Source organism: Staurois parvus, unplaced genomic scaffold, assembly GCF_062004578.1.
Source record: "Staurois parvus isolate SC_StPar_1 unplaced genomic scaffold, SC_StPar_1.0 ptg000282l, whole genome shotgun sequence".
NCBI classification, from domain to species: domain Eukaryota; kingdom Metazoa; phylum Chordata; class Amphibia; order Anura; family Ranidae; genus Staurois; species Staurois parvus.
In genome coordinates, this window is record NW_028318078.1 from 2,834,215 (window position 1) to 2,862,004 (window position 27,790).

Genomic DNA, 27,790 nt, shown 5'->3' on the forward strand with positions numbered 1-27,790 from the left:
TATAAGCAGAGCCCTGGCTGGAAGAAGTAGAACAAGAGCCAATATGCTGTGCTATAGAGTGCATATGCTAATACTGAGCATGCTAATAGGATGAGAGCACAGAGTGACAGAGATGAAATTATCAGTGTACTGCTTCTCCTTGCACTGTCCAGTCACAGGATGAGGGAGAGACAAGACTTCTAAGTGTTGCTTAAAGCTGAAGTTTGGACCAATATATGTATGTATACACCATACCTGTAAGCTCCCTGTGGATGCTGGAAATCATTGGCACCACTACTACAGTAGCTTCTGGGTCCCATGTCAAGCAGCTGCCATTCTTCATTGTGAACACAGGAGGTCCCTCACTCAGCACAGGTGCCAGTCATTGAACATTTGCATTTTCACAATCAATGCAAAGCATTTGCTGATTAGACAAACTGGAGGAGTGGAATGGTGATGTTGCAATCTCCACCTCGTCCAATCAGAATGCGTTGCATTGAGAAAAGGCAGTTGTACCATACAGCTCAGGTCTCTCTGTCTGTCTGGCAGGCAGGAGACCAGATTTTTCTATTGCTGCAGTTACATAGCACTTATAGATCTCTTCCCCGGACTGTGATTGGACAGTGTAAAGAAAACTAGCAGACTGTTGAGCTCATCTTTTTATCAGCATGCTCCTTTTAAGCACATAAGCAATGCAGCAAAACTGACTGGTTCTTTGTGATGCGTTTTCTCCTCTTGCAGTCTGAGATCTGTTGTACAGGTCACATACCAGTGCATTGCATGCATCTATAAAATACACTTTATTGTGTAATAGCATAAACAGAGAGCTGCATTCATTTCTTTAATACATGTCAGGATCTTTAAAGACTGCTTTGTACTTTTCTTTAGGTCTTTTTTTAATATGCAGTACACAATGGACATATATGTGTCAGGACTAAGAACTACCTTCATTGCTCCACAGCCACAATCAAACCAGTATGTAACCTGGTAATTTTTTTTTTTTTTTTTTTTTAAATAGTTGACACCTACCTAAGCTTGAAGCCAATTCACTGCTCCATCTCCAGTTGGCATGTGCATACTATTGCATTGATGACACAGCACCAACAGGCTGAAGAAAATATGCAAGAACATGCAATTAAAGTCAAACCTTGCTTGCAAAAAGTAAACCCATAACTAGTTCAACAATGAGACATTTTCACTGTATGTAATCTACATATTTTAAAATCTTTTCAAACTACAGTCCAATTTTACTGGAATAGATTTTATGTTTTTTTTTTTTTTTTAACAACTCTAGTAAACATTCACATTTCTGTCCCTTTGGGTTCTTTCACACTTGCGGTAATGCTTACGGTAATGCTTTCATTTTTGTTGAAACTATAAATAAAAAGTCAAAAAGAAGAAAAAAATCCTATGCTGCCACCTGCAGGTCAATTCAACTAAATGTGAACACCACAACACAACACACAAAATGCATATAAAACACTTATTTATTTTTTGGTACAGAAATGTTCAGTCAGTGTTATGTAAAAAAATAAACAGAGCATGCTACAAGGACAGAACATCCCACTCACATTTCCTCATATCTGCTGCTAGGCAGACTAGAATATATTACACAAAGTTTGTCCCAGTTACTCATTCAGTCCATAAGTGGATTATCTACAGCCGCATTAATGGGAAACTGGGTCCATTTAAATTCACCAGACAAAGGCAGCTCTCTCCCGCAGCATGCGCACTCCAAACCTTTGCCATTCCCTGTGGTATATCCACAACTCCTGAGTGGTATCCAGACAGGCAAGGACTGCTCCCCCTTTCCAAGCAATCAGCCGAGGGTCCATGTCCTATGGATATCAACACAGAAAAAAAAATAAAAAATGAGAACTACAGGTATGATTAACATAAATTTCTCAAAAAGGTCAAATCCATACCAAAAATAAAATGCAGTGAAAACACTGCCTGTAATACCTAGGCTTTTCATAGGGCTCAAAGCCCTGGTATACCTTTACCCCCATCAAATATGTACAGACAATTATAGACATCAGCTGCAGAAAGTAGCCCAAGACAGCCGTTTGTTTAGGCTTTGGACAGGATGGTCCCTATCTGAGCCCCCTCTTTTCTGATCCTGTGATTCTAAAAGAGCTATTTCTCCACTGGTCACTCAATATCAAAAGTAGAAAGTAAAATTACTTATAACTCGCAAACTCGATAACAAAAAAAAAAAAACAACAACAAAAAAACCACACACACATTTACTTCTAAACCATATTACCTTTGGTCTGGTGATGACCTCTACATTTTCCACAACTCTTCTAAAGGATGGGGGCATCTTGTTGAGTATTCGGTGCTGCAAAAACTGCTGGGCCTTGTGAAACATTAGCCCTCCTCCCACCACCAAGATGGAGCTGTACATCTTCTTTTTGGTGTCATCTGAAGCTAAAAAAAGGAAAAACAGAGAAGTGTATGCTTCAAAATTGAGGATTCTCTTGAGAAATGTTCAAGCTATTTAGCACATTAAAGTTTTATTTTTTATAAACTAAAACATACAGAATTAGAAAAAAAAAGAAAAAAATGACAAGCAGTTCTGTAAAGCAGACTTTCCCTCTTCTAGGCTGCATTCTCTCTGCACTGGGCTCGCTGTGAGGATAGGTGAATACATCTAAGAAGGCAAACTGACTCCTGATTGGCACAACTTCCTCATACACCAATCGCCACAGGTGCCTGCCTTTTCTTAGAGAGAATGAAGAACCAAAAAAAGAAAAAAGGAGCACAGCAGCTATGCACTGCCAATATTGGTTGACATCAATTAAGTAAGCCATGGAGTAGAAATCTTTTTTGGGAAATCCACAAATGTATGACATCTGCAAGATAAAAGTACTAGAAAACACTAGAATGACTGCCACACCAGTTGCTGACATTAAATGTCCAGTTCTACCTGGAGGGCTACCAAAGTAAGGCCAGTGAGAGGAGGGAGAGTGATGTAGGCAGGTTTGAGGTAGACCAGTGGGAGTCTGCACTGCAATCAGTTCAGCTTAGGTCCCTAAATGTGTCCCACTGCATATCACAATTATAAATCCTGTTAAGGTTCATCATTCCCCTGCAAAACTACATGTCATGGGGATGTGACAGGATCCCATTTGTAGTAAATGGGAATGATAGCACCGGGATCTCATTCACATGCTATGGCACTGCCCGAATTTGCACAGGTATTGAGAATTCGTTGTCACGACACTTAACTCAGTTTTTCAAACGAACATACAATTTTAATCTGAAACTGAGTTTTGCTAGAATACTAGACAGGTGTGGCACAGGATATGCCTTTACTAGAAGCAATATCTAAAGCACCGTTTTAGACCCATAAAGCCATTCTCTTATGTTTGAAGTAAAAAACTCCGACTTTGGAGGCAAAATATTGGAGTCATTCTGAGATACGACCGATTAATATACCTCCACCGTGGATACCCTGTAAATTTGAAAAACTGGGAGGCATTGCTGGCCACCGCAAGTCTTGTTCCTCTTGATTTAGTACTACATAGAGTGTTATAAACACCTTCGAGGTCCTTAACGAGTCTGTCTTCCCTTCTGTGTCTTCTGTGGTCGGGCACACAGCTGGGGCACAGACTGGAGTCACTCTTATCTTTTCATTCTGGCACTATCACAATTGTCCTATAAAATAAGTGCTTGTTTGCTTTGTCAATGTTATGCTGTACCGCATTATGGGGTCAATTCACTAAAGGTTACCGCATGCGATATGAAGGTCACGCAACTCATTTTTTAGAAATATCACGAGATAACAAAAGAATCAATTCATCAATGTAAAATATCGAATCATGAAAGTCAATTAATTAAAAAAAAAAACAAAAACACACTTTTGTTATTTATCACCAGGTGTTCGCTGGCGGTATTTTAGAAATGTACAAAATACCAAAGAGGAAGTCTGCACAGGCCAGAAAGTGAAAAGTGTACAATTTATCATCAGTGTAAAAATGTTCTCCTCTGAGCTTAGGAATGAAAATTGTAACATTTCATCAGAGGGAGATCATTTTGTGAATAAAAGCACACTACAATGTTTTCATAGTATTGTTGTGTACATCCTGGTGCAATGTTAGCCTGCAAAAAAGAAATTGTGAAAAAACACCAAAAATAAACACAAAATTTAAGTGCTGTATATCACAAAAACAAATATTTAATGCATTTGGTAAATAACACGTTTTTTAGTGAATTGACTACTTTTGAAATAAATACAACAGAAGTTATTTTACCTAAAAAATTCATGCAGTATCTCTGAATTCTTGTGAATTGACCCCTAGGTTATAATTGGTTGGCTGTAAACAGTGTATTGTTTCTATTTTTTGTTGGTTGGCTGTAAACAGTGTATCGTTTCCATTTTTTGTTGGTTGGTTAGTCCAGTAAACTTCTAGTCAATTCACGGTGTAAATAAAGTCCTGATGAAAGGGGCGCACTTGGATCCCTGAAACGCATTGGATACTTTTTGGATTGTCCCCTTGACTTTTATTGGAATAAACGTTGTATCTGGACCTCTTAGCAGTGCTGTGGACCTTCAATTTAAATTTTTGTCACATTACTTTTCAAGCCAACGAGACCATGATGATCCTCTGGGGTGTAGAAGCTGCCTGTCTGGGAACCAGATCATTTATTTACATCAACATCAATACCAGTGGAATAACCCCTACAGGTCCAGCGCTAGTTTTTCCACTCTCCTCAACTCATCACTGATGGTCAGGGCACTAACCAAAACTAAGATGCATGAACAGGAGAGGGCAGGATAAAAGCCTGCAACCGTGTAGCTGATGGTATTTGCATCCAGGGTGTCAAGCGTGCAAAAGTGCTGTGCAGGGGAGCAGATGCAGTTTCTGGGCACCTGGAGCTGCCTGCTGTTCATAAACTGTAAGGCCTTAAGAAATCCCTATTTTCAGAATGTATTCTAATACAAACAGGGGGGCACAGAATATTAGCTTCGTACAAGCAAATCAATCAAAATCTTTTATGTTCTTTAGTAGTTTGTAGTAGTGACAAGCAAACTCTCTATGGGGGGAGTTAAAAAGTAACTAAACACTTACAACAACAGTCAATACTATGAAGAATTGCTTTATCCAGCCCTAGAGCTTTTCCTTCAAACTGTGACACCATGCTTTTCCTGGAGAACAAGGTGGCTGCAGACTCCTCTCCATCATTTCCGGGCCCCATACAATCACTATGAGATGGTCCCAGCTCTGACTCCAGCATGTGCCCAGAGATATCCATGGCTTGGCCTCGAGCATCTTCAAACATCCCAGGCTTGGGTATGGCTTTGCGTTCTGCAGCTGCCTTCGAAGACTAAAAAGGTAGGACAAAAATATAGGTATATAGTGTATACAGGCATATTGTGGGAATCATGACAGTGTTATAAAAGCAATCGATTACCAAAATTGTAATATTAAAGAGCAATATTAAAGAGAAATCTCTAAGTAGATAACACTTGCCAACAAAGATTGCAACAGATTTAGTTAGAAAGTGCCAGCAATTTACCTTAATTTGTACTTTTGGTAACACAACAGCAAGTAACCAGAGGGCACCTCATATGCTGACTGAGGGTACTTTCTGAGGCCTGCAGTATATAAAACTTTCTCTCTGTTTACCAAATACATTCAAAACTCCCAGAAAAGGTCTGAATCAGGTTTGGTGGCTTTGAGAAAAGTCTTAATACCAGCAAGTTCTTTTTAGACAAAAAAAAAAACAAAAACAAAAAAAAAAACCCAGAGCTCAAAGGATTTATGCATCTACCTGGTCCCAAATGTATATAAAAAGCACTCATCAGACTTGGGAATATAAACAAGATCATCTGTTGCTATGCTGCTGCCCACCCTAAGTGGGAAGTGTGGGGGGCAGATCATTGATGTGCCTACAAGCAGACAAAGGCGGATGTGAGCTTCGTATGGCACAGATCTGAGAAAGGGGGTGCATCATCCGAAATGTGTTAGCCTGCCAAATGAGTGGTGCATTGGACCAGTTGACACTGTACTTGAGTTTGCTGTGATACACTGCATTTATCTCATCTCCTTTGTGAGTATAAAATTGGCATTTGTGTGCATTTTAATAAATGCCTTCGGTAATGCAGTAACCGTTTGCGCACTCCTGTTTGCAATCTTTACAGCATTTTCTTTTTGTTACAACTGGCTTTCTGTATAAGAGAAAACAGCAGATAAGCCTGTAGCAGATGTTCTTTGGGTAACACATCCATATCACGAGCAAGGGTTCTCAGGTCACCAAGAAAAGTAGTAAGATAGACTGGTGACCAGAGCAATGCCTGTGTAAAAAGCTCTTGAGCATGTAAGCCAGTGGTACCCAAACTACAGGCCTTGGTAAAGCACAAATCAGCCTCTGCCATGAAAAGACCCTGAACCTAAGCTTTACAATAATTAAAGCGGTAGTATCCTCAAAATGATATATGAGCAAAGCATATCCCTCTATAGTGTGGTCTCTAAACAGAGCACCAAGTGCCATTTCTGTCTTCTGCTTCTTTCCTCTGCTATCAGCATTGATCACTTCTGACAAGTTTTTCTAACATCAAGAAAATGGTGATAGGGGAGGGACCTCCAGCAGATTGGCAGCCTCAGCTCTGTTCCTGGGTGCTGTGTCTCTCCCCCCCCAGTTAGCTCTCAGAACTCTCCTCACTAAGCTCTGCATAGTAATGTCAGCTCTCCGCCCCATTTTATTCTGAACTCCGAGACAACCTTTATAAATTCTGGATTTTGAATGGATATATAGAAGAGAAGCCTACAGATAAACAGTTACAACTTATGTTGGAGGACTTGTTTCAATGTGTATCATTTAAAGCCAGTAACTTCACTGGGTATATGTAAGGGTTTCCAACCACTTTAACATCAAGAGGATTAGAGAATGTCTCCATGTTCTAAACTGGATAATGTAGAAGGTTAGCATAAACAAACCTGGTCCTGTTTGCTTTGTGTAGCCACCAGGTAATGTTCATCATGAGGATCTTCTGGGTCTCCTGGTGATCGATGTTGCAGACAGGTCATTTTCTGGCCAGAGATTCCAAATGTGGCTGGATAAAACAGAGCCATTGGGGCCTACATCATAAGACACACAACATGTAACTAATGAACATCTGTAACTCCTGAACAAAAAAGGCTAAAAGATACAGTGGGGCAAAAAAGTATTTAGTCAGCCACCAATTGTGCAAGTTCTCCCACTTAAAAAGATGAGAGACGCCTGTAATTGGCATCATAGGTAGACCTCAACTATGACAGACAAAATGAGAAAACAAATCCAGACAATCACATTGGCTGATTTGGAAAGAATTTGCAAATTATGGTGGAAAATAAGTATTTGGTCACCTACAAACAAGCAAGATTTCTGGCTCTCACAGACCTGTACCTTCTTCTTTAAGAGGCTCATCTGTCCTGCACTCATTACCTGTATCAATGGCACCTGTTTGAGGTTGTGGACAGGTGTCTTTTATACTGATAACAAGTTCAAACAGTCACACTCCAAATCCCACTATGGTGAAGACCAAAGAGCTGTCGAAGGACACCAGAAACAAAATTGTAGACCTGCACCAGGCTGGGAAGACTGAATCTGCAATAGGCAAGCAGCTTGGTGTGAACAAATCAACTGTGGGAGCAATAATTATAAAATGGAAGACATACAAGACCACTGATAATCTCCCTCGATTTGGGGATCCACGCAAGATCTCACCCCGTGGGGTCAAAATGATCACAAGAACGGTGAGCAAAAATCCCAGGACCTCACGGGGGGGATCTAGTGAATGACCTGCAGAGAGCTGGGACCAACGTAACAAAGACTACCATCAGTAACACACTACGCCGCCAGGGACTCAGATCCTGCAGTGCCAGACGTGTCCCCCTGCTTAAGCCAGTACATGTCCGGGTACGTCTGAAGTTTGCTAGAGAGCATTTGGATGTTCCAGAAGAGGATTGGGAGAATGTTATATGGTCAGATGAAACCAAAATAGAACTGTTTGGTAGAAACACAACTTGTTGTGTTTGGAGGAGAGAGAGTGCCGAGTTATATCCAAAGAACACCATACCTACTGTGAAGCATGGGGGTGGCAACATCATGCTTTGGGGCGGTTTCTCCACAAACGGACCAAGACGACTGATCCATGTACAGGACAGAATGAATGGGGCCATGTATTGTGAGATTTTGAGTGCAAACCTCCTTCCATTAGCAAGGGCATTGAAGATGAAACGTGGCTGGGTCTTCCAACATGACAATGATCCCAAACATACCGCCCGGGCACGAAGGAGTGGCTTCGTAAGAAGCATTTCAAGGTCCTGGAGCGGCCTAGCCAGTCTCCAGATCTCAACCCCATAGAAAACCTTTGAAGGGAGTTGAAAGTCTGTGTTGCCCAGCGACAGCCCCAAAACATCACTGCTCTAGAGGAGATCTGCATGGAGGAATGGGCCAACATACCAGCAGCAGTGTGTGCCAACCTTGTGAAGACTTACAGGAAACGTTTGACCTCTGTCATTGCCAAAGGATATATAACAAAGTATTGAGATGAACTTTTGATATTGACCAAATACTTATTTTCCACCATAATTTGCAAAAAAACGCTTTCCAAATCAGCCAATGTGATTGTCTGAATTTTTTTTCTCATTTTGTCTCTCATAGTTGAGGTCTACCTATGATGCCAATTACAGGCCTCTCTCATCTTTTTAAGTGGGAGAACTTGCACAATTGGTGGCTGACTAAACACTTTTTTGCCCCACTGTATAGGAAACTAACATGACTTTCAACCTGAATACCTTAACAGGGAAAAAACAAATTACCAAGTTAGCTTGTAAATGTCTTATTTTCATCTCCTATTATTATTATACAGTATTTATATAGCGCTAAAAGGTATGCTCAGCGCTGTACATTATAGTGGGGGACAGTACATGAGACAATACAGTAACAAAACAAAAACACAAGGGGGTTCAAGGGCCCTGCTCTTTCAAGCTTACAATCTAGGAGGGAGGGGATAGTGGTAACGGAGGAAGTGGCTGTGGGGGATGGAGTGGTAGGAGGAGTGGAGGAGATCGGCTGTTAGGTGAGGCCGGGGTAGGCTTCCCTGAAGAGATTGGTTTTCAGGGTGCGCCTAAAGGTGAGGAGGGTAGGTGACAGTCTGATGGATTGGGGTAGTGAGTTCCAGAGGATGGGGGAAGTCCTGGAGAAGTCCTGCAGTCAGGCGTGGGAGGTGGAGACCAGGGAGCTAGAAAGTAGGAGGTCTTGTGAGGAGCGAAGATTACGGGTAGGGTGGTATTTGGGTATTAGGTCGGTGAGGTGGTTTGGGGCAGCATTATGAATGGCTTTGTATGTCTGTGTTAGTAGTTTAAATTTAATGCGTTGGGCAAACGGGAGCCAGTGGAGGGAATGACAGAGGGAGGTGGCAGAAGCGGAGCGGTTGGTAAGGTGGATAAGTCTGGCCGCTGAGTTCAGGATAGACTGAAGCGAGGATAGTTTGCGATGAGGTAGGCCAGTGAGAAGGGAGTTGCAATAGTCCAGACGTGAGATAATTAGGGAGTGAACGAGTTGTTTAGTAGTGTCTGGGGTTAGGAACGAACGTATTTTGGAGATGTTGCGGAGGTGGAGCCTGCATGAGTTTGCCAACGATTGGACATGGGGTTGGAAGGACAGGTCTGAGTCTAGAGTGACACCTAGGACTTTGGCTTGCGGGGTGGGACTGATGGTGGAGTTGTTGGTCGTGATGGAGAGGGTGGGGGGGAAGGGGCACGGGCTGGGGGGAGAATCAGGAGCTTGGTTTTGGAAAGGTTCAATTTGAGGAAATGGAGCGACATTCAGTCTGATATGTCGTTCAGTAGGTGGGTGATACGGCGGAGACTGAAGGGGTGAGGCGAGGGGTGAAGAGGTAAATTTGCGTGTCATCGGCATAGAGGTGATAATTGAAGCCGTGGGAGTGTATCAGTTTGCCGAGGGAGGAGGTGTAGATGGAGAAGAGAAGGGGCCTGAGGACAGAGCCTTGGGGGACCACAACAGAGAGGGGGAGGTGGTAGCGTTATAGGTAACGTTGAAGGAGCGTTGGGATAGATAGGAGGAGAGCCAGGAGAGAGCGGAGTCTCTGATGCCAAGGGAGTGTAGTTTATTGAGGAGGGGGTGGTTGACTGTATCAAAGGCCGCGGAACGGTCAAGGAGTAAGAGGGCTGAGTAGTGGCCATTAGCTTTGGCAGTTAGCAGGTCATTAGTGATTTTGAGTAGGGCGGTTTCGGTGGAGTGTAGGGGACGGAAGCCAGACTGTAGTGGATCGAGGAGGTTGGAAGTAAAGGGCAGCAGGGAGATGGGTCTAAGGTTGTTCAGGTCGGTGGGATCCAGGGAGGGTTTTTTGAGTATGGGGGTGATGTGCGCGTCCATTAGGGGGAGGGAATGCGCCAGTAGAGAGGGAGAGATTGAAGATGTGGGTGAGGGATCGTAGGATGGAGGAGGAGGGTGACCGGATGAGTTGTGTGGGGACAGGGTCAAGGGGGCAAGTTAGTGACCTCCTCAGTGGTAGCAAGGCTGAAGGACCGGAGTGTGCGGTACGTTAGGTGTGGTGGGGGGTAGGGCGGTTGCGAGGTCAGAGGAGGGGAGAGTTTATGGGGTTATAGTGGGGAGGTAGGTTGAGCATTGGCGATGTCCTTACAGATTGCGTCGATCTTATTTTGGAAGTGATTGGCAATCTCGTGGGCGGTGAGTGAGGTACTGGGTCGGGGTGGGGGAGAGAGTAGGGAGTTGAAAGTGGAGAAGAGCCGGCGAGGACAGGTGGAGAGGGTGTTGATGAGGGTTATGAAGTAGGCTTGTTTGGTGCGTGGAGGGAGGAGGAGTAGGTGAGGAAGGCAGATTTGTAGAGGGAGAACGCTCGAGGGGATTTGGTTTTGCGCCATAATCGTTCCATCGTGCGACTGCGTCGTTTAAGATTTTTAGTTTGGTCGTTCTGCCAGGGTTGAAGCGGTCAGGGTCTAATGCTACGTGTGGTTAGGGGTGCTAAGGAGTCTAAGGCAGCTGACAGTGAGTCGTTATACGCAGTAGTGGCCAGGTCAGGGCATGACAGTGGAAGGATACTGTCGTACAGTCAGCTGCAGAGTGGAGAGGGGCCGGGTTCAGGTTGCGGAGGTTACGGCTGGTGATGGTTTGCCATTTGGGGGGGGAGGCGTTCTAGGATGGGGAGACGGAGAACGTAATGAGGTTGTGGTCAGAGAGAGGGAAAGGGGTGTTTGTGAGGTTGTGGAGGGTGCAGAGATGGGAGAAAACGAGGTCCGGGGTGTTCCCATCGGTGTGGGTGGAGGACTGTGTGCACTGTGTGAGTGCAAAAGAAGAGGTTAAGTGGAGGAGTTAGGATGTAGTCGGGTTGTTGACATTGATAGGGATATTGAAGTCTCCAAGGATGTTGGTGGGTAGCTCAGAGGAGAGGAAGAAGGGAAGCCAGGTGGAAAAGTCGTCAAGGAAGCGGGATACGGGTCCAGGAGGCCGATAGATTACTGAAATCCTCAGGAGGGGTGGGAGAGAAGAGTCGGATGCAGTGGGAGAGGAGAAGGATATAGAGAGGGGGGGTTTGGGAGGACCTGGAAGGTGGTCAGCGGTGACAAGAGCACGCTGACCCCACCACCTCTACGACCACTCGGTCTAGGTGAATGGGACCAGACGAGACCTCCATAGGAGAGTGCCGCAGGGGAGGCGGAGTCAGTGGCTTGGATCCAGGTTTCGGTGACCGCTAGGAGGTTGAGGGTAGTATCGGTGCATCCCTAGTTTACATATACATTAAGCCACTTCCTGGAGTGATCTTCCAACCCCTCTGTCGTGTCCATACGGTCCAACATTTTGACAGGCAATTTTCAGACTCCATAATTCCAGAGCTCACCTGCCCTTTCCTGCCTTTAACAAAATTCCTACTGGCTACTTAGGTTTCCCAGCACAGTAAAAAGGGCCGTCAGAGGAGAATGAGGTTGGGAGTTTGGAGAGGTCGGCATATTTTTTCAAATTAAATGGCACACTCTCATTGAGGGCTGGTTCACACTATAGAAATGCAGTCCAGATGCGTCTCTGCAAGCACATTTTTGCCTCGTTCCGGAGCATTTTTGAGGTGTTCTGGTTCACTTTTCCCCCTTTTTTCTTTCAATTTAAATAAATAGGGACATGTGCATTTTTGATGCGTTTTATTGCATTCTAGTACAGTTCTGTGCAGGTACAATGCAGCCTGTTCTACTTTTTTTCTGCAACCGGACTGGAACTGCAAGCAATGATGTGAACTTTGACATGGACAACCCATATAACCTGCTGTGTTTTTGATGCAGAAAAAAAAAAAAAAAGGCACACTGAAATGCATGTAGTGTGAACTGGCTCTAAGGGTGTATTTACACGTCTGTGTGTGTCCACATACTAAATTAAAAAAAAAAAAAAAATATATATTTTTTCTCTAGGGCACAGCAAGGAAACGCATGTTTCTCATTACTTGCACTGTGCCAAGAGTCAAGTATGTTTGTTTAGTGCATGTATGTACGTTAGAGGGGCATGGAAAATTAATTCACCACATAGCACATACAATGTATATAAACAGACAAAGTGACTGATACTGGAGACAGCATGTGTTCTCAGACTCCTCTCAAAACCCATTGACTGGACAAACACTAAGCAAAAGTGGATAGAATGCAAATGCTACCCTGTGAATGAATATAAAGAAATATCTGCACAAAGATTGGTTCTAAATAATAAAAAAACAAAACAAAACAAAACAAAAAAAAAAAAAAAACACACCACACACATTCGTCTTACCTGAAGTTTTTCATCTCCGAGTCTCAATTGATACAAGAGGGCTGGAGCATCGGGGCGTCTGACCTGAAACTCGTGATCCTGCAGTCCACAGATATCCTGCATTAAATAACCATGGATTTACTCAAAGTGTAAGCAAACCCTACCTTTTTTCCCTTGCATACTGATTTCATAAGCAAATTTTTTTGTGAATTTGTTGCAAAGTACCTAGAGATCATGTCTGTAGTAGCACTTCCTGTTGCAAACTGACAACGTTAAGCTGATACCTTGCATTTAATAACAATGTTAGCCGGTTGTGTGCGCTCCTATAGCTGCCCATCATATCTACAGAAGGCCTGACCTGATAAGCAGCCCAACGATTAACTGATGGAGTGGTTTTAAAGCATATATGCCTCTAAGCTTGTAGGTTCAACATGAACGATGTAATAAAGACTTTTCAGATCATTGGAATTCTTACAATTGTATGTAATAGGGTCATTCTACCTGGTCCAGATGTGTGAAAGTCTCTTTAAGTTGCTGCAGAAGAAGGCTGTCAAGTAAGTTAGTTAGCTGGCACTCCCGGTATGGGAATCCAGCTCTCTGCATGAGCCAGAAGAAGCAGCGGGTAACATCTGATCCACCATATGCTAGACACAATCTGAAGAATAGAACAATCAGGCTTTTTTTGCATTTTATGTCACATTAATCTACTGAATTTTCATCATTAAAACGTTTTAACTAACTTTAACACTGGCTGTCACCAACCACATGATTTAGTTGGGATAGCTTTAATTATACAGCACTTCATACCTATTCACAATTTAGAAAGTTAAATCTGAGAGCTTCCTTGAACACAAATGAACTACATTTTGTCAGTATAAATACAAATTCCTAGAACTGACCCACAGGTATGTCAAAGGCTGAAAAAAGTGAAGCAATTGTCAACTGCTTCCAATTAATATTCAGCTTTCAAATGAAATAATCTGATTACCAGAATTTGATATTTACTCCTGTTCTTGCAATAAGCCTACATGGGGCTCTCTCTGGGCCAAAACAGGTGCAGTTTTCAATATATGGGGCAACTTAAAGCAGTATTAAACCCAAAAGAAAACATTTATTATATTGCCGCTTACCAATTCTTAGATGTGACGGCTGCATTAGTTTTTTTTTTAGGCTCTTTCCTCTATCTTTATCTGGTGATCCTGCTAATAAGTCTGTTTTTCAAAAGCTCTCCTGCAGATGTATCAGTTTAAAGAGAGGAGACAAGCCTTTTACCACTGACAGGCGTGTTTACAATGATCACCTTTTATGTAAAACCTTTATCCCAAAAAGAAAAAAAAAAAAAAAAAAAACTGCTGCTGTAACGGTTTATAAAATGTTAGCTGGAGTTTGGCATATCTAAATCTGTTAATACATTTAACGCTCCTCCCTCCAGAATGACAATGCTGCTGTTCAAAAGGTGTCTGTTGCTCCTTCAGCCAGTGGGGGCACTATAATACAGGAAGGGTGTTACTGGCCAAATCACCAGGTGAAAAAACAGAGGGCAAAAGCCAAAGAAAAAAAACAAAAAACTAATGCAACACCACATCTAATGATTGGTAAGCTGCAATATATTACATTTTTGGTTTAATTCAGTTTTAAGGCCAGAAAGTATATGAAATATGCTGGTTTGTGAACACATAGGGGTTGATTTACTAAAATTGAAGTGTCACATCTGGTGCAGCTCTGAATGGCAGCAGATCAGCTTCTAACTTTGGCTTGTTCTATGCAGAGCTGTACCAGATTTTGCACTCTCCAGTTTTAGTAAATCAATCCCATGCCACTGTAGCATTAATAATTTAGTATCATCCAATGCCATAGTTCAGCTGTACAAAAGCAAATGGAAACGCTTACTGGATTGCACTGTGACAATTCTAATTTGTGTCCCAGCAGCCTCTCTTTGTAGCAAATGTCCATATCACAAGAACAGCACTTTAAGGCTAAAGTGATGCCAAACGATTCTTGTACTGTAAATAGGATGTTAGAGTAAAAGGATACTTGTAACATAAGGTCTACCACTGGCTGCCTTGTGTCTAAAGCCACTAGTTTTCTTGCTTACAGGATGACCCAATGGCATCAGTAATTCCTGAGAATAAGTATGTAGATCATGAGTTGACTTTTCTGATCTGCATGCTTATTTTGGTACAGTGTCTCAAAGTATTTACTCCACGAACAGCCAGCATTTATTCTTTAGCAGCAAGTCAGCTATGCCAACCCATGTACTGTATTCTTCTCAATACATTGTTTTCTGAATTTGGCATACTTAAAAAAGCACCCAGTCATACTGTTGTGGTCTGGTGTATTGCAATAAAAGAAAAAAAAAACAAAACAAAAAAAACAGACATGTACTCTCTTAACCCAACATAGCGCACCACAATGCACTGCTGCACATTTTATAGCACGCAACAGTGTGAATGGGCCATTTCTGTGTCTTCATGAATGCTGTTGGATTGTATTCCCTTTGCAATAAATATTCTCAGGAATAAAGTCAGGAAACCACATTTCCCCAGATGTGTCCTAAGAGAAGGATGATGATTATAAGGAGTTACCTGGTGTTTCTATGTGATATTCCATCCTCCACACAACAGACACTGGTCTTCTGATCCCCGATATCAACAACACAGGCGCTACTCAAGCCACTCCCATACACTGCACACACAGATTCCTGAAGAACTATAACACCTGCAAGAGAAAATCCTTTACGTTTTTAAGCGTATCCAAATCCAAAAAAAAAAAAATATTTTGCAGAGTGGTGGCTGCAAATTTTCCCTCCCCCCACCCCGTTCATGTCCCGTAGTCATCTTCCAGTACAGCCTATGAGAGATGGAGGCCCCTCCCACCCCATTGTCCTAAAAAAACTACTGGAAAGAGTTAACAGTGGGAATGCTTATTCACTACACTGTATCTAAGGAAAGAGTGTCTAGACTGCTCCCCTGGTTTGAACTACAAACCCCTCCCCACTCATCCCCATTACATAGAGGCCTTTTTTGTAGCTCACAGAGGAAAGCTGTGAAACCTATTAAGATTGCTTGAAATAACCGTTCAGAAATTTACAAGGATATTTGAATAGTAGGGCCTCATTCACACTGGCAGTGTCAAACTTGCTTTTATATGCATTTAGAGGACATTTCTAAATGCATAACAAAGTATGCAATTATTTTTTAATAGTGTCGTTCACATTGTGCATTTACTTGTGTTTAGATATCTTGTGTAACAGAATGGCACAATCATAAAAGCAGAACATGGCAACAAGTAAACAAATGAAATGCCCCCTGTTCAAAAGCCTGCATACTCTCAGTTCTTAATACTATGTATTGCCCCCTTTAGCATCAATGACAGCGTGCAGTCTTTTGTACTAGTGGTCTATGAGGCCCCAAATTCTTTGAGGTGGTATAGCTGCCCATTCATCTTGGCAAAATGCCTTCAGGTCAAGCAAAGTCTTTGTTTGTCTTGCATGAACCGAACGTCTGAAATCTCCCCAGAGTGGCTCTATGAGATTAAGGTCAGAAGACTGATGGCCACTCCAGAACCTTCACCTTTTACTGCTGTAACCACTGGAAGGTCAACTTGGCCTTGTGCTTAGAGTCATTATCGTGCTGGAAAGTCCAAGAGTGTCCCATGCACACCTTTCATGCAGAAGAACGCAAATTGTCTGTCATTTTCTGATAACATGCTGCATTCATCTTGCCATGAATTTTCACAAGATTCCCCATGCCTTTAGAGCTCACCCCCCCCCCAAAACATCAGTGAACCACCACCATGCTTCACAGTGGGGATGGTATTCTTGTCGCTGCTAACCCCTCTCCCAACATAGCGCTTATTGGTTGTGACCATAAAGCTCTATTTTGGTCTCATCACTCCACATTGCAGTGAGCCAGAAGCTGAGGTGTGTCTAGGTGTTGCCAGGAATATTGTAACCAAGCTTTTTTGTGGCATTGGGGCAGTAATGGCTTCTTTCTGGCAAATCGACCATGCAGCTCATTTTTGTGCAAGTATCATTGTTTTTTGCTCCTTGAAACAACCCCACCGTAAATATCCTGAGCAGCCTGTATGTCTCCTGAGGTTATCTGTGGGTTTTTCTTTGTGACTGCGCAAGGTACAACAACACACCAGAAGACACACCCTTACCTGAAAAGCCCATCTTTACGAGGACCATATTAACCATCTCTTTCACATGCTGTCTGTTATAGATGTCTGGGATAAGTAATATACATCTGTAAAACTGTTAAAAAAAAAAAGAAGATATCCTAGTATTAGAGACTGTATAATTCAGTACAGAAAAAAAAAAAAAAAAAAAAAATCTATAATCCTTTTAATTTTTAACCACCTCAATACCAGACACTTTCATCCCCTTCTGTTCAGGCCAATTTTCAGCTTTCTGTGCGGTCACATTTTGAATGCCAAATGTTTAGTCATGCAACACTGTACCCAAATTAAATCTTAATTTTTTGAGACAAAAGAAAAGAAGCGTGAAAATATCATGCGCCTCTATCAAATGAAAAATGAACCAAATGTTATATTACATGCTGACTGTAAAGGGAGTTCCTTCTAGTAATGCAATTGTATTCCCACAACCAATGTACAAAGAAAAAAATAAATAAAATTGCTGCGCCTCCCAATCTAATAAATCAATCCAATATACAATCTTATAAATAATAAATATGCTATTCAAAATACTAAAAGTGAATATATGGATAAAATACATATAAAATCGTGAATATCTTACCTACTTTGGATATATCACTACACTCCACCTTTAGTGATGCTGCACACCAGACATATGTAATGATGCCCACCACTATTCACCACTGCGCTCACCTTCAAGATTGAACCTGTATTATTACAGGTCTCAACCGCTTTTTCCCTTGTTTAGGACTCCTTTCAATACCTCTTCCATTGATGCGGACACAGATATTTGCTCAAGTGATGTTTTAAACGTACGACGTCTGTACCCATATGTGATGGTCCGACCCTTTAAAAACACTACTCTCCTTCAATGCATACCAACACATTATGCTCTCAGCTTAAAAAGCGAGAAGATTTTATTGACTTTTTTTTCTCAGTTTACTACTGCTTTAACCACTTGCCTACCAGGCACTTATACCCCCTTATTTACCAGGCCAATTTTCAGCTTTCAGCGCTGCCGCACTTTGATTGACAATTGCGCGGTCATGCAACATTGTACCCATATGAAATTTTGATCATTTTTTTCTCACAAATAGAGCTTTCTTTTGGTGGTATTTAATCGCCACTGGGCACTTTACTTTTTGCGCTATAAATAAAAAAATTGCAAAAAATTTGAACAAAAAAAAAAAAAAAGTTTTTGTTTCTTTTATAAAATTTTTCAAACAGGTAATTTTTCTCCTTCACTGATGTGCGTTGAGGCAGCACTGATGGGCACTGATAGGCGGCACTGATGGGCAGTACTAAAGGGCACTGATAGGCAGTACTAATGAGGTGGCACGGATAGGCGGCACTAATATGCAGCACTGATAGGCGGTACTGATAGGTGACACTGATGATGGGTACTGATAGACAGCACTGACTGGCAGCACTGCTGGGCTGCACTGGTGGGCGGGCACAGGTGGGTGGCACTGCAGAGTGGCACAGGTGGGTGCACTGCTGGGCACAGGTGGGCGGAGCTAGTGGGTGCGCTGCTGGGCACAGGTGGGCAGAACATGCGGGTGGCACTGCTGGGCACCGATCATCAGGGCACTGATCATCAGTGCCCTGATGATCGGTGCCGATCCCCGCTCTGACAACTGCCGGTTCTCGGCAGTACTTTCCTCACGATCTGACAGCGTGAGGAAAGTGCAGCCGAGAACCGGCACTTGCATTTTCCTCTGATCAGCGTGTCATTGGACACCGCTGATCACGTGGTAAAAGGCCGCTGTGATTGGCCTTTTACCACATCACGTGATCAGCTGTGTCCGTAGGACACAGCGATCAGGGAGATCGCCGGGTGCACGCCCCCCCTGGGGTGCGCAGGAGAGCGCGTTCTGGGAGGACGTCATATGACGTCCACTCAGAACTGGCCGGCCGCAGTGCAGCCGTCATTCGGCTATCTGCGGTCGGCAGCTAGTTAAAGTAGAATTTCAGGTTTACTATCCTTTCACAGAGTCAGCTTGTCCCAGACAAACTGTATTCAAACCAGAACAGTCTTGCCAATGAAGCTGCTGTAGTAGACCATAGTAGCATTAGCTATAGACAGTAAAAAGCGCTGTGTTCCAACAGAAACACAAGACACTTCCTTTGAGTTGCCAGGTATAGATCAAGTCAGTCATAGTATAATCCCTGCCATTTAGAAGCCTTTTTATTTTTTTTTCAATGAATGGCACAAATACGTGAAGACCAACTCAATCTTTATTCAGCAGCAGAGAGGCAGTGTCTCATACTGCTGCTAGAACACAGTGCTGCTTACTGTATATAGCTAATGCTACTATGGTCTATTACAGTAGCCCCAGTGACCAGTCCGTTCTGGTATGGAAATTATTCATGTGGGCCAGCTTATCAAAACTTAACTTTTTAAAAAGGGATACCAAAACTCGAATTCTACTTTATTGCAAGATTGACTCCCTGAAGAGAGTGATTGCACATGGCTGCAAAGGGTCCCTCAAGTGATCAATTTAGAAAGCGCTATAATTTAAACAATAATAAAAATGAAAGAGAAAGTTTGCAAAAATGTGAAAGTTACACCAAAAATTACTAGAGTATGCAAACCCAACATTTCATATTCCTGATAGGTTCCTGCTGTACTATGTACTTGTATGAAAAAGTATCCTGTTCTCTTTGTATTGCTTCCTTTGTGTGAAATCCCTGGTGTTCCTGTCAGTCCCTCAGCTTTCCTATTAAAAACTGGCCACACTAGACATGACAGCAAAGGGTGATCCGTTCTCTAGCTGTGCTGGGAACTCAGTGTGCTATCCTCCAATGATCAGACTTCTGCTCACACGCCCCTCCCTGCACAGCCATTCACTGGGAAGTTCAGTGTACTGCTGTCTCCTTCCCCAGCTCTCTGTGCTCAGCTATTCAGAGGGTATGTGATCACTTATAAAAAGAGGGGAAAAAGGTATTTATGGTTTTTTTTTTTTTTTATATCTATACCCAAATGTGTTGCCTTTCATTTCCATTTTAAAATGTATGGGTTATTTTATAAGGTGAGGGTTTGCATAAACTTTAATATTAAAGCTTTTGGTAAACAATGCTCGGTGACTTGTGCCTACAGGTAAGCTAATAATAAAGGAATATCTTCTAAAACGTACACTGTTTAGGAGCTAGTCACTATTTCTGCAGCCGATTATGTCACTGGTGCAGGTGTACTGTGCTATGAATGGACAGAGTATTGAGTATGACATCCATTCAGAGTGCTGCGTCGTAATCGTGGCTCCCGTTTGCACGTGTGAGTGATGTCTTTGTGGCTCGGCCATTCTAACAACCAGAGTCCGCTAACCTTGAAGAAAGTTTTTCATAATGTACTAGTATGTGGTTGGTGCACACTGGCACATTATGGCATTGACTTACAGTAGGGATTTTTTTTTTCAATTTACAGCCTTTGCTATTGTTTTAATACTGTATTCATAGCTAAAATATATGCACTCACTGGAAACCCACTGTGTCATCCATTCCTTGAAAAATAAAAACACCAAAAAACAAAAAAAACCTGTAATAGAGATGAATAATGCAAAGCAATAAGTAATACCTACAGTCTGATATAATTAGAGTGTTTTAATAATAGATTCCTAAAAATAAAAACCTCATACCTTTAGGTCCTTTAACTGAATTTCTAAGATTTTCTGTAGGACATGCGACCAAATGGTTTCCAGATCTGTCAGGACAGCTGTTAGCGAGCCCCCTGGTCCAGTGTGAACATTAAGTTGGCCCTTTCGAATGGGAAAGTGAATATTGTAGCCTTCTGCTGGATTCACAAATAATGCCTAATAGGATAGAAAAGTATAGACCGCACATAATAAACAAAACTATGGATCTATGAATGTAGTCCGTGTCAGAAAACAGATCGAGTAATTGCCTGAATAAAGATTAACATGCAAACAATATGCAATTGCAATGATCACATTCAGCTTGCTGCCTCAGGGAATACTGGTACAAAGACTAAAGTGGACCTGAGCTCTACACCCAAGGAATTTATTAGAAGTTTAAAGACCTATCAGACCTTTCTGATTCATCACTGTATGCACATTCTGAAAGTTCTGGGGTGCCCACTCACCTGCTGCACTTTCTTCCCTACTGCAATGTACAAAATATTGTGCTATGGTGCGCTAAAAAGCATTGCCATTAATAATACATTTTAAAAAATGGCCCAGCAAAGCACTGTGTACCCTGTGTTACCTTGCAGCACTAGAGTCCTGCGTTTAAATCCCCATCACAACTATATCTGCATGGAGTTTGCATATATTTTAGCTGTTCTTTTGTGGGTTTCTTCTGGGTATTCTGGTTTCCTCCCACATTCCAAAGACATGTTGTCAGGATGTCAAATTTGGCCCTAGTATATGAGCATGCATACGAGATAGGGACCTTAGATTGTCAGCTCCATGAGGGCAGGGACTGATATGCATATACAGTACGCAATGCCCTGTGTAAAATTGTTGGCGTTAAATAAAAAAAAAAAAAACTTGTATTTAAAAAAATAAGAAAAAAGAAAAAATGTGTACCACACAGGTAAGAAAGGCCCTTAACGTATTAGCTCACTGTTTGATAACAGGTGCTGTGTGGTAAAAAGCTGTAGATAGTCCCTGATTTGTTGGTATGAATATAAAACGCCAGAGCACCTACTTGGATTTGGCTTCTTGATTTGTCACCTGACCTTTTATACAAATGATAGATTGTAGTAAGCTTACTTAGAAATATATTTATATTGGAAATAAAAACAAAACAAAACAAAAAACAAGATGTTAAAGTTTTGAGCACACTAGCTTCATGGCTCCTGGGATGCATTTAGACAGGACTACATACCTCTTCACCCACAAGATATTCAGGTCTATGTGATGTGCTTGTCCATGCAACATCAGAGTTGTGGTCCAATATCGCCGGTCTCATCTGTTTATTGTAAGCACGTGCCTGAAAAGTGTAAACCACACCAATAAAAATTCAGAGAATTTGGTAAAATGTTATGGTCCCCCCCCTAATACCTAAAACTAATTACCTGCGATCCTCCCATAGTACTTGTTGAGGCAGTCTGCTTTGGGGTGACAGCGATCTCTTAACTGGGTTACTACTTTGTCATGGTGTCACATGTGCTCCTTGGGGGTGGATACATGCGGCCTAGCTGACACACACTGCACATATATGGTCCACTGTCATCATACAGAAAGCTGGTTCACAGTATTTAAGTACAGCTCAAGCTAGAGTGAGAGCATGTAGTCAGGAAAAGGCTAAAAAAGGACTGCAGGAGATGAGCAATACTGAGATGCAACAGATAAGATATGCACATCTTATGGAAAAAATAGAAGATGTTTAAGATATGCAATTCTTAAAACCTTCAATTCTGCAATTTGTAAAATTCATGTTGTTTCCTCTCACTTTAGATACTTCATTTGGGCCATACTAGCCCAAACAAATTATTTACATGGCGAAGGTATTCAGCCACGATATTATACTGTCTGCTGACGAAACAAAATCGAGTCAGGCTAAATACTTCTCACTCAGAGAAAGCTTGTATTTTTGTCAGTGAATACAAGGCTTCCTCTGATGTGGAGAGGCGGATGAACGTTGTCACAATTTCCATCTTGGCCAATCAAAGGAAGCTTTGCATTGATTAAAGTAAAACTTTAGTCAGAAAATGAAGTTCTGCTAGATCACTTCAAGCTGACCCCTTTTCCAGACTTCCATGGCTTCTCTCTTTGGTACGCACCTGCTCTGGTACCACAGGGATACGTCTTGTGCCATTGGACATCTTTTTGGACCAGATGGCTTGATCCACCATTTTGAGACCATTTTGTCTCTGCTCGTTGCTTTCAGGTTTCTAATGACAAAAAGACACAAAGTAATGAAAATCTGTTAATATAAACAAAGGGAACCACATTATTATTAATTCCTCAAACCGGTCAGTGTGCTGTAATCATTAATTCTTATACTTATATGTTTACTGCTGCTCAAGGTAGAGACTCTCAATCTCCAAGCACAACTCCTGTAGGTGCTAGCCCAGCTCATGTGCTGCATAGATGAGAGCAAAGGACGTCCAATCGGCTGCACTCCAAGCAATCCACTGTATTGAACCAAGATAAAACAAATACAGATAATGGAAATATAGTGGGGGACTGGCAGGCCCACTGTCTGTACTGGTGTTTTATCGTGGTTCAATAAAGTGGATTGTTTGAAGTGTAGCCGATCGGACTTCCTTTGTTCTCATCTAATTCTTATACATAGTTGCAGGGATGTACAGTATGACAGATGAGAAGACTTACATACAGGCCGTCTCTGAGCAGCCACTTGTCACAGTGGGTAGGTTGTCCTGGCTGTTTGTGCCTGCGAGCGATGACATGGGGTATACCTGCTGGGTGGGTGTCTGTTGCTCTGCCGATGCGCAGTATACTAGAGCCAGGGTGTATCACCACCACATAGTCACTCTGAATATGCTGCATGAAAAAAAAATACAAGAAGTATTATACAATTTCAGTATGAAAAGCCCCCCTCCCCATTTACTGCTGGGGGTTCAGTGGGGAGAAGCCACCCCCATTTGTACTGGGGGGCAGTGGGGACAAGGGCCACCCCCCTTTGTACTGGGGGGCCAGTGGGGACAAGGGCCCAGCCTTGCACTGGGGGGCCAGTGGGGAGAAGGACCACCCCTTGCACTGCGGGCTGGGGGGAGGGAGAAGGACCACCCCTTGCACTGCGGGCCGGGGGGAGGGAGAAGGACCACCCCTTTAACTGGGGGCCGGGGGATGGAGAAAGGCCGCCCCTTTAACTGGGGGCCGGGGGATGGAGAAAGGCCGCCCCTTTAACTGGGGGCCGGGGGATGGAGAAAGGCCGCCCCTTTAACTGGGGGCCGGGGGATGGAAGGGCCCCGCCTTAAGCTGGGGGCCGGGGGTGGGAGAAGGGCCAACCCTTGTACTGGGGGCCGGGGGTGGGAGAGGGGCCAACCCTTGTACTGGGGGCCGGGGGTGGGAGAGGGGCCAACCCTTGTACTGGGGGCCGGGGGTGGGAGAGGGGCCAACCCTTGTACTGGGGGCCGGGGGTGGGAGAGGGGCCAACCCTTGTACTGGGGGCCGGGGGTGGGAGAGGGGCCAACCCTTGTACTGGGGGCCGGGGGTGGGAACGGCAGTGGGGGAGGTGGGCCCCGCCTTGCACCAGGGGGGGGGGGGGGCAGTGGGGGAGGTGGGCCCCGCCTTGCACCAGGGGGGGGGGGGGGGCAGTGGGGGAGGTGGGCCCCGCCTTGCACCGGGGGAGGGGGGGGAAGGGCAGTGGGGGAGGTGGGCCCCGCCTTGCACAGGGGGAGGGGGGAAGGGCAGTGGGGGAGGTGGGCCCCGCCTTGCACCAGGGGGAGGGGGGAAGGGCAGTGGGGGAGGTGGGCCCCGCCTTGCACCAGGGGGGGGGGGGGGGGAGGGGGAAGGGCAGTGGGGGAGGTGGGCCCCGCCTTGCACCGGGGGGGGGGGGGGGAGGGGGAAGGGCAGTGGGGGAGGTGGGCCCCGCCTTGCACAGGGGGGGGGGAGGGGGAAGGGCAGTGGGGGAGGTGGGCCCCGCCTTGCACCGGGGGGGGGGGGGCAGTGGGGGAGGTGGGCCCCGCCTTGCACCGGGGGAGGGGGGGGCAGTGGGGGAGGTGGGCCCCGCCTTGCACCGGGGGAGGGGGGGGCAGTGGGGGAGGTGGGCCCCGCCTTGCACCGGGGGAGGGGGGGGCAGTGGGGGAGGTGGGCCCCGCCTTGCACCGCGGGAGGGGGGGCAGTGGGGGAGGTGGGCCCCGCCTTGCACCGCGGGAGGGGGGGGGGTAGGGCAGTGGGGGAGGTGGGCCCCGCCTTGCACTGGGGGGCCAGCGGGGAGAAGGGCCAACCCCTGTACTGGGGCTCGGGGGGGGGGGGGGGGGGGGAGAAGGGCCAACCCCTGTACTGGGGCTCGGGGGGGGGAGAAGGGCCAACCCCTGTACTGGGGCTCGGGGGGGGGAGAAGGGCCAACCCCTGTACTGGGGCTCGGGGGGGGGAGAAGGGCCAACCCCTGTACTGGGGCTCGGGGGGGGGAGAAGGGCCAACCCCTGTACTGGGGCTCGGGGGGGGGAGAAGGGCCAACCCCTGTACTGGGGCTCGGGGGGGGAGAAGGGCCAACCCCTGTACTGGGGCTCGGGGGGGGGGGAGAAGGGCCAACCCCTGTACTGGGGCTCGGGGGGGGGGAGAAGGGCCAACCCCTGTACTGGGGCTCGGGGGGGGGGAGAAGGGCCAACCCCTGTACTGGGGCTCGGGGGTGGGGGGGGGGAGAGGGGCCAACCCCTGTACTGGGGCTCGGGGGTGGGGGGGGGAGAGGGGCCAACCCCTGTACTGGGGCTCGGGGGTGGGGGGGGGAGAGGGGCCAACCCCTGTACTGGGGCTCGGGGGTGGGGGGGGGGAGAAGGGCCAACCCCTGTAATGGGGCTCGGGGGGGGGGGGAGAAGGGCCAACCCCTGTAATGGGGCTCGGGGGGGGGGGAGAAGGGCCAACCCCTGTAATGGGGCTCGGGGGGGGGGGAGAAGGGCCAACCCCTGTACTGGGGCTCGGGGGGGGGGGAGAAGGGCCAACCCCTGTACTGGGGCTCGGGGGGGGGGAGAAGGGCCAACCCCTGTACTGGGGCTCGGGGGTGGGGGGGGGAGAGGGGCCAACCCCTGTACTGGGGCTCGGGGGTGGGGGGGGGAGAGGGGCCAACCCCTGTACTGGGGCTCGGGGGTGGGGGGGGGAGAGGGGCCAACCCCTGTACTGGGGCTCGGGGGTGGGGGGGGGAGAGGGGCCAACCCCTGTACTGGGGCTCGGGGGTGGGGAGAAGGGCCAACCCCTGTACTGGGGCTCGGGGGGGGGGGAGAAGGGCCAACCCCTGTACTGGGGCTCGGGGGGGGGGAGAAGGGCCAACCCCTGTACTGGGGCTCGGGGGGGGGGGAGAAGGGCCAACCCCTGTACTGGGGCTCGGGGGGGGGGAGAAGGGCCAACCCCTGTACTGGGGCTCGGGGGGGGGGAGAAGGGCCAACCCCTGTACTGGGGCTCGGGGGGGGGGGAGAAGGGCCAACCCCTGTACTGGGGCTCGGGGGGGGGGGGAGAAGGGCCAACCCCTGTACTGGGGCTCGGGGGGGGGGGAGAAGGGCCAACCCCTGTACTGGGGCTCGGGGGGGGGGGAGAAGGGCCAACCCCTGTACTGGGGCTCGGGGGGGGGGGAGAAGGGCCAACCCCTGTACTGGGGCTCGGGGGGGGGGGGAGAAGGGCCAACCCCTGTACTGGGGCTCGGGGGGGGGGGAGAAGGGCCAACCCCTGTACTGGGGCTCGGGGGGGGGGGGAGAAGGGCCAACCCCTGTACTGGGGCTCGGGGGGGGGGGGAGAAGGGCCAACCCCTGTACTGGGGCTCGGGGGGGGGGGGGGAGAAGGGCCAACCCCTGTACTGGGGCTCGGGGGGGGGGGGGGAGAAGGGCCAACCCCTGTACTGGGGCTCGGGGGGGGGGGGAGAAGGGCCAACCCCTGTACTGGGGCTCGGGGGGGGGGGGAGAAGGGCCAACCCCTGTACTGGGGCTGGGGGGGGGGGGGGAGAAGGGCCAACCCCTGTACTGGGGCTCGGGGGGGGGGGGGAGAGGGGCCAACCCCTGTACTGGGGCTCGGGGGGGGGGGGGGAGAGGGGCCAACCCCTGTACTGGGGCTCGGGGGGGGGGGGAGAGGGGCCAACCCCTGTACTGGGGCTCGGGGGGGGGGGGGAGAGGGGCCAACCCCTGTACTGGGGCTCGGGGGGGGGGGGGAGAGGGGCCAACCCCTGTACTGGGGCTCGGGGGGGGGGGGAGAAGGGCCAACCCCTGTACTGGGGCTCGGGGGGGGGAGAGAAGGGCCAACCCCTGTACTGGGGCTCGGGGGGGGGGGGGGAGAGAAGGGCCAACCCCTGTACTGGGGCTCGGGGGGGGGGGAGATGGGCCAACCCCTGTACTGGGGCTCGGGGGGGGGGGGAGAGAAGGGCCAACCCCTGTACTGGGGCTCGGGGGGGGGGGGGAGAGAAGGGCCAACCCCTGTACTGGGGCTCGGGGGGGGGGGGAGAGAAGGGCCAACCCCTGTACTGGGGCTCGGGGGGGGAGAGAAGGGCCAACCCCTGTACTGGGGCTCGGGGGGGGGGGGGAGAGAAGGGCCAACCCCTGTACTGGGGCTCGGGGGGGGGGGGGAAGAGAAGGGCCAACCCCTGTACTGGGGCTCGGGGGGGGGGGAGAGAAGGGCCAACCCCTGTACTGGGGCTCGGGGGGGGGGGGGGAGAAGGGCCAACCCCTGTACTGGGGCTCGGGGGGGGGGGGAGAAGGGCCAACCCCTGTACTGGGGCTCGGGGGGGGGGGGAGAAGGGCCAACCCCTGTACTGGGGCTCGGGGGGGGAGAAGGGCCAACCCTTGTACTGGGGGTCAGGGGGGAAAAGGGCTCCGCCTTGAACAGGGGGCCAGCGGGGAGAAAGGCCAACCCTTGTACTGAGGGTCAGTGGGGAGAAGGGCCAACCCTTGTACTGAGGGTCAGTGGGGAGAAGGGCCAACCCTTGTACTGAGGGTCAGTGGGGAGAAGGGCCAACCCTTGTACTGGGGGACAGTGGGGAGAAGGGCCAACCCTTGTACCAGTCTGGTCGCTAAGGGTTAGCTATGTATGGCCAGCCTTATATGCACGGTCCTATAACACCCCTTCTCAGTCACCTCCTGCAGGGGCTCGGGAATGGCGGCAGGTACGATGGGTCTCTTCACCCCTCGCTGCTCCTTTTCTTTCTCCTTCCCGTTCTCCGGCTCTCCCTTCTCCGCCTGGGTCATCGCACCCACCGGGCTCCGACCACGCATGCGCCACTGACAAGCACAGAACAGAAGCCAACCCTAGGACACGCAGAG

General features: G+C 47.1%; 1 protein-coding gene across 1 annotated transcript; it reads right to left on the reverse strand.

The window, feature by feature from the left end:
- Positions 1-1,448: 1,448 nt before the first annotated feature.
- On the reverse strand, positions 1,449-27,765 carry ACTR8 (actin related protein 8). The gene is made up of 13 exons (XM_089681864.1): positions 27,605-27,765; positions 23,199-23,369; positions 22,646-22,756; positions 21,748-21,852; positions 20,538-20,711; positions 16,906-16,999; positions 15,327-15,459; positions 13,243-13,396; positions 12,763-12,858; positions 6,924-7,064; positions 5,055-5,310; positions 2,246-2,409; positions 1,449-1,817 (listed from the first exon to the last, which is right to left on the reverse strand). The coding sequence occupies exons 1-13, from the start codon at positions 27,740-27,742 to the stop codon at positions 1,674-1,676; spliced, it is 1,881 nt and encodes a 626-aa protein (XP_089537990.1). The 5' UTR covers positions 27,743-27,765; the 3' UTR covers positions 1,449-1,673.
- Positions 27,766-27,790: the final 25 nt, after the last annotated feature.